The sequence below is a fragment of the Haliotis rubra genome, unplaced genomic scaffold, assembly GCF_003918875.1.
Source record: "Haliotis rubra isolate DU_JTF1 unplaced genomic scaffold, ASM391887v1 Scf537, whole genome shotgun sequence".
Lineage (NCBI taxonomy): Eukaryota > Metazoa > Mollusca > Gastropoda > Lepetellida > Haliotidae > Haliotis > Haliotis rubra.
In genome coordinates this window covers 281,012-292,731 of record NW_025767232.1, presented here as the reverse complement: position 1 = coordinate 292,731, position 11,720 = coordinate 281,012, and the positions used below count along the sequence as shown (strand labels likewise).

At 37.4% G+C, this 11,720-nt stretch overlaps 2 protein-coding genes across 2 annotated transcripts; one reads left to right on the top strand and one right to left on the bottom strand.

Annotated features, from left to right (window-relative positions):
• Positions 1–6,661: 6,661 nt before the first annotated feature.
• LOC124253250 lies at positions 6,662–8,010 on the bottom strand. Its single transcript, XM_046686990.1, has 3 exons — positions 7,778–8,010; positions 7,113–7,592; positions 6,662–6,790 (listed from the first exon to the last, which is right to left on the bottom strand). Exons 1-3 carry the CDS (start codon positions 7,928–7,930, stop codon positions 6,662–6,664), a joined length of 762 nt encoding a protein of 253 aa, XP_046542946.1. The 5' UTR covers positions 7,931–8,010.
• Positions 8,011–9,652: 1,642 nt separating this feature from the next.
• LOC124253248 (tigger transposable element-derived protein 6-like) lies at positions 9,653–10,432 on the top strand. Its single transcript, XM_046686989.1, has one exon. The coding sequence runs from the start codon at positions 9,653–9,655 to the stop codon at positions 10,430–10,432; it is 780 nt and encodes a 259-aa protein (XP_046542945.1).
• The last annotated feature ends 1,288 nt before the right edge of the window (positions 10,433–11,720 follow it).

The following is an 11,720-nucleotide window of genomic DNA, read 5'->3' as shown; positions in this document are numbered from 1 at the left end:
GAAAAAAAAGTATTAAAATGCAAAAAGGAAAAACAACAAATGGTACTCACGTATTACACCGGACATGTACCTGCTATATTGGATTAGGTCCCTGTCCCTAACCCTAACCCCTAAACTCTCAGCCCTAACCCTAACCCTAACCCTTTGAAATAATCCTAATAAATAGAATGCATTGACGGAACCACCGGACATGTACCTACTATATTGCATTAGGTCCCCAACCCGAACCCTAACCCCTAACCCTAGTCCTAACCACTTGAATGAATCCTAACCCTAATCCTAATCCCTTGAATTAATCCTAATAGATAGAATGCATTGACCGAACCGGCACAAACACGACTGACGTGTCTAGTGTAATGCATTATTACCGCTTTGAAAAATAAAATACTAATGAAACACTTTTCTATGTTATGGTGCAAATTGCTGAATGGCAAAACTATATATGTAAATTTAAAAAATTACAAAATACAAAATACACAAAACATAACACCTCAGCAGCCCGTAATACAAATAAATATGAGCGTATTAGTGAAAAAGGAAAAATATTTCAAACTGGTGCTTGCAAAATATTGCGCATCCGCCGGTATACAACTACTGGAAACTCTCAACATCGTTGGGCTTATGCAATGACATAGCTCGTAGAGATGAAACACCAGTGAGCGGAGCTTATACGCACTCGCTGAGCCAGACAACCGTGTTGCCATGCGGGCGTCATAGGGCATTGTTTCGAGAACGTGCTTTCGAACAAAATCACATTACATTACGTAAAAGGGTATTATGACGTATTTTAAAGTTTGTGGTGTTGTATTCTAAAGGTAGGCCAGTATCTCGGAGCTGGAAGTGGGTCTTTATCATGTGTATCAGTACAAAATGTCATCTTCATCAATGCATCAAAGAAACAACGAGTCAAATCGATCTCACAATGGACAGGCACTCACGTTATCGTGTCAGGTATTTTTGCAAGACGACAATTGACATTTGTCGCATCTCTCCAGTAAAAGTACCAGTGTTATACATTTTGAATATTCAAAGGGAATCAAGGGCTTTATCTCTAACGGTGATTTCACATAATTGTTTACACAGGTATCACTGATTGTTGGAGCCATTTTGAATTCATGACTAGGAATCAAAATTTTAATAAAAGGAATTAGAAAATATATAGATTCGTGTTATATTTATTCTACTTGTGACTCATTGTATAAATACGTGTTTATGTTGCAATGGCGAAAATAACAGGTAGGTGTAAAGGGGTATATTTGCACGAGTAACAGGTTTCTGTTCGATTGAAGCACGAGTAACTTATCAATGAATTTTAATCAGGAAAGTAGTCCGTCATAACCTTACCCTAGGTCATCACCATGGAGTAGCCAATCACGGGATTAGAAATCGATCTCACACATATGTGTGATCTAGGGGAGAAATTAGGGCTCACTGACTTTGCCCACAGTAGTGGATGGGTGACCAGATTTAAGCAGCGACATGGAATTAAGACGCACAAAATTCATGGTGAATCAGCCTCAGCCCCACAGAGTTCTGTAGACGCAGGTAGAGAAGAATGGGGTTCGCCGGCGACTTTTTCGCACCAGGTGGCGTGCGTGTACTATCGGTTATAGGCGGGAAACCGGAAGTTGAATACTTCATAGCGCTACGCTTTTAACATCACTGACACTGTATAGATTAGTACAATTTTCCGTCGAAAATGCCGCAGTATTGTTCTGTACCTGGTTGTACCAACTCTGGAGGACACAGATACCCATCTGATTCTGATCTACGACTGAAGTGGCGAGTGGCTGTGCGGCGAGTCGATCCAAAGACTAGGAACTTTGGCAACCCGGAAAAACTGACGTAGTGTGTCAGTCCACTTCACAGCAGATGACTTCACGGTGACATTATTAGGTATGGATCAATAATTTAAATGCAGAATATTTGAAAATTATTGCAATTATTGTTATTCATTTTTTCAGTTCATTCCAATTTGCGTAAATGCTGGATTTATTGGCCGAAGTTTGGATGTTGATGTGATGCACAGATCAAATGAAAACGATGTTTATTATAATATTATTATTCGAAACCGACATTTAGTAGATCAAAATACAAGAATTTCAATTTCATCCTGCTTGATTAATTTGAGAAAGATACATTGTAATCACTTATTGACACTATTATTTAGCAAAGTAATTCATATCAATCAAATATTAATTGCAACATATTTTATTAAAAATTGTTCAATTTATTTCTCAATAATCGCCTGTGGAAATGTTAATGAGATACTGAATTTTATTGCAAGGTAATAATGTTTCAGTGTTAAAATTTGAATTTTCTCATTGTCTTGTTGTTGTTGCATGAGTTCTTCATTGAGCTTTTATCTTTGCAATGTGTTGGTTTTTCTTTATTTAGGAAGTTTCTTTCCCAGAACTGGACCCAAGAACACAAAAAGTGGCACACAGGTGCTTTGAGTAACAGATATGTAAATGGTTTTCATGTATTTAATTCTTCATTTTTATTACTTATTCATATTATTTATATATATCTTAAGTTTTAAATGTGAAGATTTTTTAGTATGTCACACAGTTTATTCATAGTAAAATTTACTGAATAAACCAAAAATATTACCTATGATTTTAACCCATATTCAATGTCAGTTTCCAAGTATTTTCAATTAAATAAACAATCAATTTTGTTTGATTTTCTTCCTACAAAATGATGCTATTACACAATAAGTGACAATCAATATTTAACATGTTTATCATTCATTAACATTCAATGAACTGGGAACAATTAAATTCAGCACTTATTTATCTTTTAGGAGAGAGGAGACGGTTGAAGCTGGACGCTGTCCCTTCCATCTTCACTCACACGACGCGGACATCATGTCGACCCAAGAGGAAACACCAGCAGAGGGAGACAGAAGCCAGTGATGCCACGGAAGATGTTCAGATGGAAGTGGTTGTGGACTCATCTGATTCTATTGTTTCTACCAGTACCACTAATGATCCATTGTGTGACAGTGACCTTTGTGGTAATACATTTCAGGATGAGCAAGTTCAGTGTAACCGTTTGGGTAAATATAGCATTGACATGTATATAAATAATTCTAAGGCTGTCCATTATTATACTGGTTTTCAGAACTATGATCATTTCATGTACTTTTTTCACTCACTTGGGCCAGCTGCTTATGAGCTCAATTATCAATGTGTATCTTTGTCACCTAAAGACCAACTGTTTTTAACTTTGATGAAGTTGCGTCAGGCAAAGGAAGATGTAGAATTGAGTTTGTTTTTCAATATATCAGAGTCCACAGTATCACAAGTTGTTATCACATGGATAAATTTTTTGTATTTTCAATTAAAAGAAGTTAAAATATGGCCATCAAGAGAGACTGTTGATCACCATATGCCTGAAGATTTTGGTAAAAAGTTTGGTACAAGAGTAATATTAGATGCCACTGAAAACCCTATCCAAAAACCATCTGATGTAGATGCTCAGAGTGTAACATGGTCTAGCTATAAGCACCATAATACCATTAAGACTATGATAGGTTGTACACCTAGAGGTACTGTTTCCTTCATAAGTGATTCATTTGGGGGCTCGTCAAGTGACCGTCAAATAATTGAAAAATCTCCCTTAATAGACCCCTCGGTCGGCATGTTTGATAAGAAAGATAGCATAATGGCAGATAGGGGTATATTGGTCCAAGATCTTTTTGCAGCTCAGGATGTACATGTCAATACACCCACAACACTTAAAGGTAGATCCCAACTTGAGCCTCATGAGATTTTAAAAGATCGCAGAATTGCATCTAAAAGAATTCATGTTGAAAGAATAATTGGTCTCAGCAAAACTTTCAAGATTCTGAAAGTAAATCTCCCACCTAGCAAAGTAATGCTTGGATCTAGAATTGTGTATGTCTCCTTTGCCATTTCAAATTTCAGAAATTCCATTGTACTGACTGAGAGTTTAGTTTTACGCCGCTTTTAGCATTATTCCAGCAATATCACGGCGGGGGACACCAGAAAGGGAGAAATTCTATTGTAAATGAGTCTGCTTAGTTTGATTTGTATATACATTGCATTAGTAATGTGACGAAAAATATACCTTTTCATGACCATATTTATGAAGGACCATTTGAAATGGCAGTGCTGTTGAAAACTGAAAACTCTGTTGTTAGAGATATATCAAATATCTGGAGATTCATGTATAAATGTATATCATATATCACTATGATCACATCATTGAAAAGTAGGACAAATAATTGATGCCTTCCTTTTTCAGATAACTGAAACAAAACCACAACAAAATTGATAAAAATATAAGACGACTTTATTACAATATTTACACCAATAATCCAGGTATTGAGCATGATGACATGCAATTGTGAATCCCGCCCCCAATATTACCACCAACCAATATGGTGCCACTGACCAGTTTAATAAGTAAAACTTGAACAAGTGATAACTTCAAAGAAAGGATTGTGATATTCAACATATCAACTTCAAAATGAGGCATCATGGTAGCATTAATGATACAGATTTATGTTAGATTTGTTTATTGCATGCGATCATGATCCTCACCTATCATAGGCAGGGATTTTCCTTCAGTCCTGTATTGGTGTATTCTCTGTCTGCCTGCACTTTAATTGGCTATAAGCAGATTAGGATTAACAGTCTAGTGCCTGCACAATCAGAGTCTGTTCAAGTAAGTGGAGTTCACTTCCCACTCACCTCCAGGCTCACTAACCCACCACACTGAACACAGTTCATAATGATTAGTTAACTCAGTCATTAAAAGTAATCAAATATGACATGTGGCATGGGGTTATAAAACAGTAATTTAGTTTACCAGAAGTCATTCTACAATGACAGGCACATGTTCACTTTGTTCCCAATTCCTGGGGTGCCCAGAGTTAAGTATGCAAGTTTAGAGTCTTAACTGGTACCATCTCACCACTAGTTTATGGTGATGACGTTTCTCATCAGGTGGGATTGTGACTGAGTGTGGTTATTGTCGTATGAAACAAATTATACAATGGTATGTATTTACGTATACTGCTCAGTGCACATAAATATCTATTTCTGGTGTGACATCTATGTCACCGTATTTTCAAAAGACTCATATTTGTATATGAAATGTAAATTGCTGATTAAAAAATTCATCATATTTATTTGTCAGATGATTCATTTTCAAATATTTGTATAAATGCAATATTGTGTATGCATATGATGTTACATGCAATATCAGTAAAATTCGTGTATGGCCATATGCATTAAACAAGATGTGATAAACGTTACTGTTTAATACCTGCAATTGCTGGCATACTTGCATTTCTACTAGAGACGATAGCTTTAATCCCAAGTGTTGTAAGGGTAAGTAATTTTAATCCAGTAATTTTCATCCCTAAACAATATGCGCATGCAAAAAGAGAACACCGCCCTGTATTTGAAGGTCCCTGGTACTCATACTCTTAAATTTTCAGGGGTCCTGGACAACAAAATGGGGGTACCAGACACCTAAATATTATTATCAATGCTATTATTAATGTTGTAATATTGTTGTAATTCAGTTACTGTTATTGCATTGTGCATCTTGGTCATCACATTTTTACAGTACATTAAATTGCAAATAATACATAACCCGGCTAGTAGCAGACTCTGTAATAACTTCTTGTTACTTGATTGAAATTTTACAAAAAGTATTAGGACTCTTTCTGCTTCCCCTTGGAAGCGATATTAATTTTCGTTGCATCCTTTGTCATTTTTATGCTCATAGGATGCAGGAATCTGCATCCAGTAAATCCTGGATAGGTTATGGACCTGAAGTATGTCAGAGGCACAGTCTACTCTGTTACTACTGAATCTGTCAGTGTTAAGTTTTGTAAGTATGTGTTCAAACTTGGGAAATTTACATGTAAAATCATGTATTTATACAACAAAATGTAATGAAGTGCAACACTTAATGTAGGCTTTGTGCAGTTACTGAATAAATATTGTTTGTTAAGATCCTTAAGTCTGAACTACTATACTTAACTGTGTAAATAGAGATATCATGTCAAGAGCATGTCAATAAAGTCAATAATACAGAATGACCAAGATTATTTGTTTTTGTTTTATGACACTAGCAGTGTATCAAAACGTGTGTGGATACAGGATTTACAAGACTGATGCAATGTAAGGTCTAAGATGCTGTTGGTAAAAAAGGTCTAGTTTTGGGAGCATAGAAAGCTGAAAATAGTCATGGTCAAGATCAATCCTTTGAACAAACATATCACAGAGAGTATACACAACAAAAAAACAACATTTTCGTTTGGCAATGTACAATTGTCCTTGAATCTGAGGATAATAATTACTTCTTTGATTCAAACAAATCTTCCCTGTGGAATCATACAAAAGATATGGAAATTTCTTGCCTGGTTTGATCATATCATCACGCCCAGCATAAGGACATTTCACTTCAACCAAACAATTGTCATCTATGATTGCATCTGGAGTTGCACCCAAGAAAGGTATGTCTCTATCAATATAAAATCCAGCTTTCTTAGTCTTTATCCCATGCAATTTTTCAAAATGTTTAATAACTTTTTTTCTCATACTGTTTACCATGTATCATAGGTCTTGAACATGTTTGGCCATATAAAAGTGAATGACATAGTTTCTTTTTATTTCTTTTACTTGTCATTTTGGTGACTTCTCCGAACCGTGATGCTGTTAGTCGCCACTTCCTCCCTATGCCATCTTTGATTATTGCCTTGGTCCCTGGTACTCTTCTCTATCTGGACAGCATCATCTTTTGTGACCTGAAGAAACAAAAAATCAATTTAGTAAACACTATTGTTAAAGTTGTAAGGATAGCTTCATACAATTTAAGGCTATATCAATTACTTATGATAACCATCAAAGTTCACATCACTTAGTAGCTTTATAACATGCTGCTGCTTGTGCAAACATAAACTATTTAAGTTTTCAGTTAGCATGATAGTGGCTTTAAATGCGAAATAACATTCTCAAATTTAATCTGGTTGACATTCAATTTACAAAAAAAATGAACTTTATCAGTGCTAATTCCAGTTTCTGATCATGTCTGGAGTAATTACTGTTGGTTACAAGTGTTATGTTTACCTGCAATGCCCTATCAACCCAGTACTCTGAAAAGGGCTTGTCCAGATAGTCATGGTCCTTCACTGCAGTCTGTAGGTCAGCCTTTGGATGTAAATATCTCAGTGCAAGGTCTTCAGAAGTTGCTGAGCAAAAGTTTACCATCATATTACGAACATGGTCATCAAAGCCAGCCATCCTTCTGTATTTTGGTGGACGCAGGTCTTCCAACATCTTGTCTGACCACTTCCGCTTTGAAGGTAGAGACTCTGCTTTCACTGGGGAACCTTTGTAAGTGGATTTTGGTTTGTGGAAAGTCTGAAGATTCTCTGTGCAGCTCTTCTCCACATGAAGACTGCCTGTTGCAACAAAGTGCTCTGCCATGATCAGGACTGCTGCTATGTGCTTGCAAGTAGCATGGCGACCCTTCCCTGCAGGACATTCACAGTGGGAGATAACGGGAGCACCTGTCTTGTCCACCTTTATTTTATAGTTGTAGCTGACCTTTCAAAAAAGTTTTAGGAGCGGTGACAAAGATGATTTAGGATTAATAATGGTGATAGTTACATACTTAATAACAAAATAGCTTTGATCAAAAGTTGACCTCTGTTTATAAATTTATGCTTAGACATTCACTGTGGAGTTACACTTTTATATTGGAGATTTTTAGTAATGTGGAAAATAATTGCCTTATTCTTCATAGAAGCGCCAACAATTCCACTGAAGTAAGTGGATGATCCCTCAAAATACACGCTGCAAGCGAGGACCCTGTTGGCTGAGAACATCCTTGCCCCTTTCTCCATAGACTTTAAGTCACTGACAGCCTGATTATCTTCAGCCATGCGGAAAACAAAGTATCCCTCCGTCAGCTCCTTGGAGATTGGAGGTAGGATGCTTTGATGCTTAGGGAGAAGCTGCCTAAATCCTGGTGATGGCCACCTTGCATCAAGTGGCTCAGGAAGATGGATGACAGTGCCACGGAAATCATCATTCCGATCCTATGCCTTCAGTCTACAAATCAAATATCTTGTGTTGAAGAAAAAGTTTATCATGATTGATGATGTCACTGCATCAATTAAATTACTGATGAAATATTATTGTCTGACAGAACAATATCTCATTTAATTATTGAATGAAGATGTTTAGATACATACAAATACAAATTTCTTTCAAAAGTTTGTTTATTCTGGAATTCAGCTAGGACTAAGAAATAGCTTTTATAAATGCTGAAACTGCATGGGATATTACTTTCCACAAATATTTTTAAATTGGTATTTGTTTAAACAATACACAAGTAATTTACTGAGGAGTTTTCGACTATTCATGTTTATGTAAACGTTCGATTGTGTTCAATGTTGCTCAATGCGTAGGAAAGCAAAAATGATGTTATTCTCGTATATTAAAGACGAAGTGCAGAAATGACAGTTTCATCTCAATATGGATTGTGAACGGCTTCATGATTGGCTGACAACAAAACGTCGACCAATCAGAAAGCTTAAAAGACCCTGCATGGCTCCGCACATCAACAAACATTCTCACAGTGCGTCAAGCTATCGATGAAAAAGAATATTCATTACCCTCAATACGAATAATATTGAGTTATCGGTTTTCTGAAATTGATTCCGTGATGTATTGACCTAAGACAATGAGTCGTAGAAAATATATGTTTCATACAATGAATAAGGACATTTCTCTACCTTTGCCCCGTGTTCAAAGTGCCAAGTGCCAAGGTTGTACAGTGCACACACCCTACCGTTTGAGTGACATGGCAGTAATGTGTGACAATGCAACTATGTTCGAAAAAATCGCCAATATATTAGGTCTGTATCTATCAAACACATACAAATATCACCGTTACATATATGATCTAGCGTACAAAAATCTGAGTGGAAGACATGATATACGACGGCCGACATTGACAAGTCAGCAGTGAGACACAAATGGAATAAGAAACGCTTTCTAGGTCTGTTGTATTGTTGTTACACTTTTCAAAGCAAATAAATACCTTTCGACAAGATCAGTCTTTCTGCCAGTGGTTGCTGCCTGTCTCCTGATCAGCTCCTGCTTTAACTTCTGAACTGTGAGCGCTTCGTAAGTTGCAGCCATATCGCGTCAGTAGTAACCGAGCTTGGTTTCCGCTCTCGATTCCTCTGAGTTCTGCACGGTGACTGGCGCAACGTTGGCGCAGCGCATAGGCCATAATGAACCAGTACAACAAGATCAGCGCCACAATAACCGATAGTACACCCGCGCCCCCAAGCGGATTAGTGTGGCGGCGAACCCCATTGCAGCAAATCCTGGCTGAATACAATCCGTGTGACGTCTACAACTGTGATGAAACTGGCTTGTTTTACAAAATTGAACCCAATACCACACTGAGCACTTGTCCTGTGTCTGGCAAGAAACAAGCAAAAGATCGTCTTACTGTTATGCTTGTGGTGAACGCATCAGGCACTGAACAACCTAAACCACTGGTAATATGGAAATTTAACAGACCCAGATGTTTTGGTAGAACTTTTGATCCTAATTCTGTGTGCCACTGGTATTCAAACAAGAAGGCTTGGATGACAGCACTGATCTTCAAAGACTGGCTTGTGAAGTTTGATAGGCACATGCGCACACAGCGACGACAAGTGATATTGCTGATTGACAACGCCCCTTCCCATGCCTCGGTAGATCTCACCAACGTAAAGCTTCACTATCTGCCTCCCAATACAACATCCCACATTCAGCCCCTAGATGCAGGAATAATAAAGAATTTCAAACTTCTGTACAAGAAGCAGCAGATGAAACTTCATCTTGACAACGCCAGCGCAGACACGCCAGTACCACTTGATATCAAGCAAGCCCTACTGTTTATCCGATCAGCGTGGAGAGATGTGAAGCAACCAACAATCATCAACTGCTGGCGTCATACGAAAATCCTGCCACCTACTGACAGCCAGATCGAGCCCGATAATGAACCGATTGAAGACGTCCGAGATTTACAGGAAACTCTTGACAAGCTATACCCAGATGCACCCGCACCTGTCAGTGAATTCATAGAATTTGACGCAAATCTGCCATGTGAGGAAGCCATGACTGAAGATGAAATCATCGAGACTGTCCGACCTACTGCCGAAAAAGAAATCAACACTGAAGAAGACCAGACAACCGAGCCAGTCATTCCCAAGCTACCTGAGGTCAAAACATTGTTGAACACTTTACAGACATTTGTGACACACAACTTAGACGTGTTTGATGGGAGTGACCTCGACTTCATCGACACTTTGAAAACTAAAATGCAGAAGACCTCAGAAAAAAATGAACAACAAAAAACCCTCAAAGACTATTTCAAGTTTTAAATTATTGTTCACCAGACATCCATATGTTACTGTGGAACTAGTTGTATGTAAACAGTGACTCATTCAACATCCGGGTCATAATGGCTGCTGAGAGTGAAATAGCGACAATGGTAAAAACAAACGTGAGTTTTGTGCCAATGTGATTTTGAAATCGATACGAAACTGATTGATTATGTGATTTTATATGTACATGTATGTTATGCCATCTATGATTGTTAATAAATGATATCAAGGATGTATTGTTATATTTTTTATTACTGAATGTTTTTACAAACGAAGACGATAACCAGATCTACAATTTCTGATATTTTCCGACATTTTCATTAATCCGACATTTTCGTTAATCCGACATATTTCTCTGCAACCACAAGTGTCGGATTAACGAGAGTTGACTGTATGTGTGATACCAGTTTTCTCACATGGGTTTCTCACCCACGGGTGTGTAAGAAATAACATTCAACGTGAGTAGATTGTCTCTCCAACAACATCATTATTCAGCAAATCCAAAACGTATAAATCATGACAAGTAAATTCTTCTTTGATCTGCATGAAATTCAAACAAATGCAAAATACACTTTCTTATGTTTATGGGCATGTGCCATTTATGTCAAACTACATTCACTGCAGGTAAAAAGTCCTAATAAAATTGCCAGCATTATTGACGTCAAAACAAAAGCTAATGATTAGTTCATACGCAGACTGCAGATATTCTTCAAATACCACACAGTTTGCATATACAGTTTGATGAAAATCCGGTTACGCAAACAATGGTTGTAGTATCAGACTTGGGGATCGAGAGGTCAGGCTCGCTGACTTGGTTGACACCAGTACTGTTGTCTGGTCCATACTCGATTATCTACGGCGTTAAACAACAAACAAACAAACAAACATAAAAATTAGATCAAAAGTAAGAAATGCGTAAATATAAATTAGATCTACTTGGATGAATGTATTGTTCACTGTATTACCTGTTCACGGTAGCAAATCTTATATAATTTAACTGTATCACTGTCACCTTGTATTTCGTAATTAGAAAAAAAAAAGATTTCGTGGCCATTTCGATAATAATTTCTCATGTTTTTTATGGATCATGGCTAAAAGATGACGAGAATCGCGGTAACCTCTTCACTAATGACGCAATTTCGGAAACCGTTGCTATGTGAATTCCATTTTGCATAATCAGTGTTTGGCATGTTAATTTATGTGCAAAAACGGACAATTTCCCGGGACCATACACGGTTCCATGCCTCTAAGAGGGACCATATTTGGCCCGTGTCATGAAGCATGT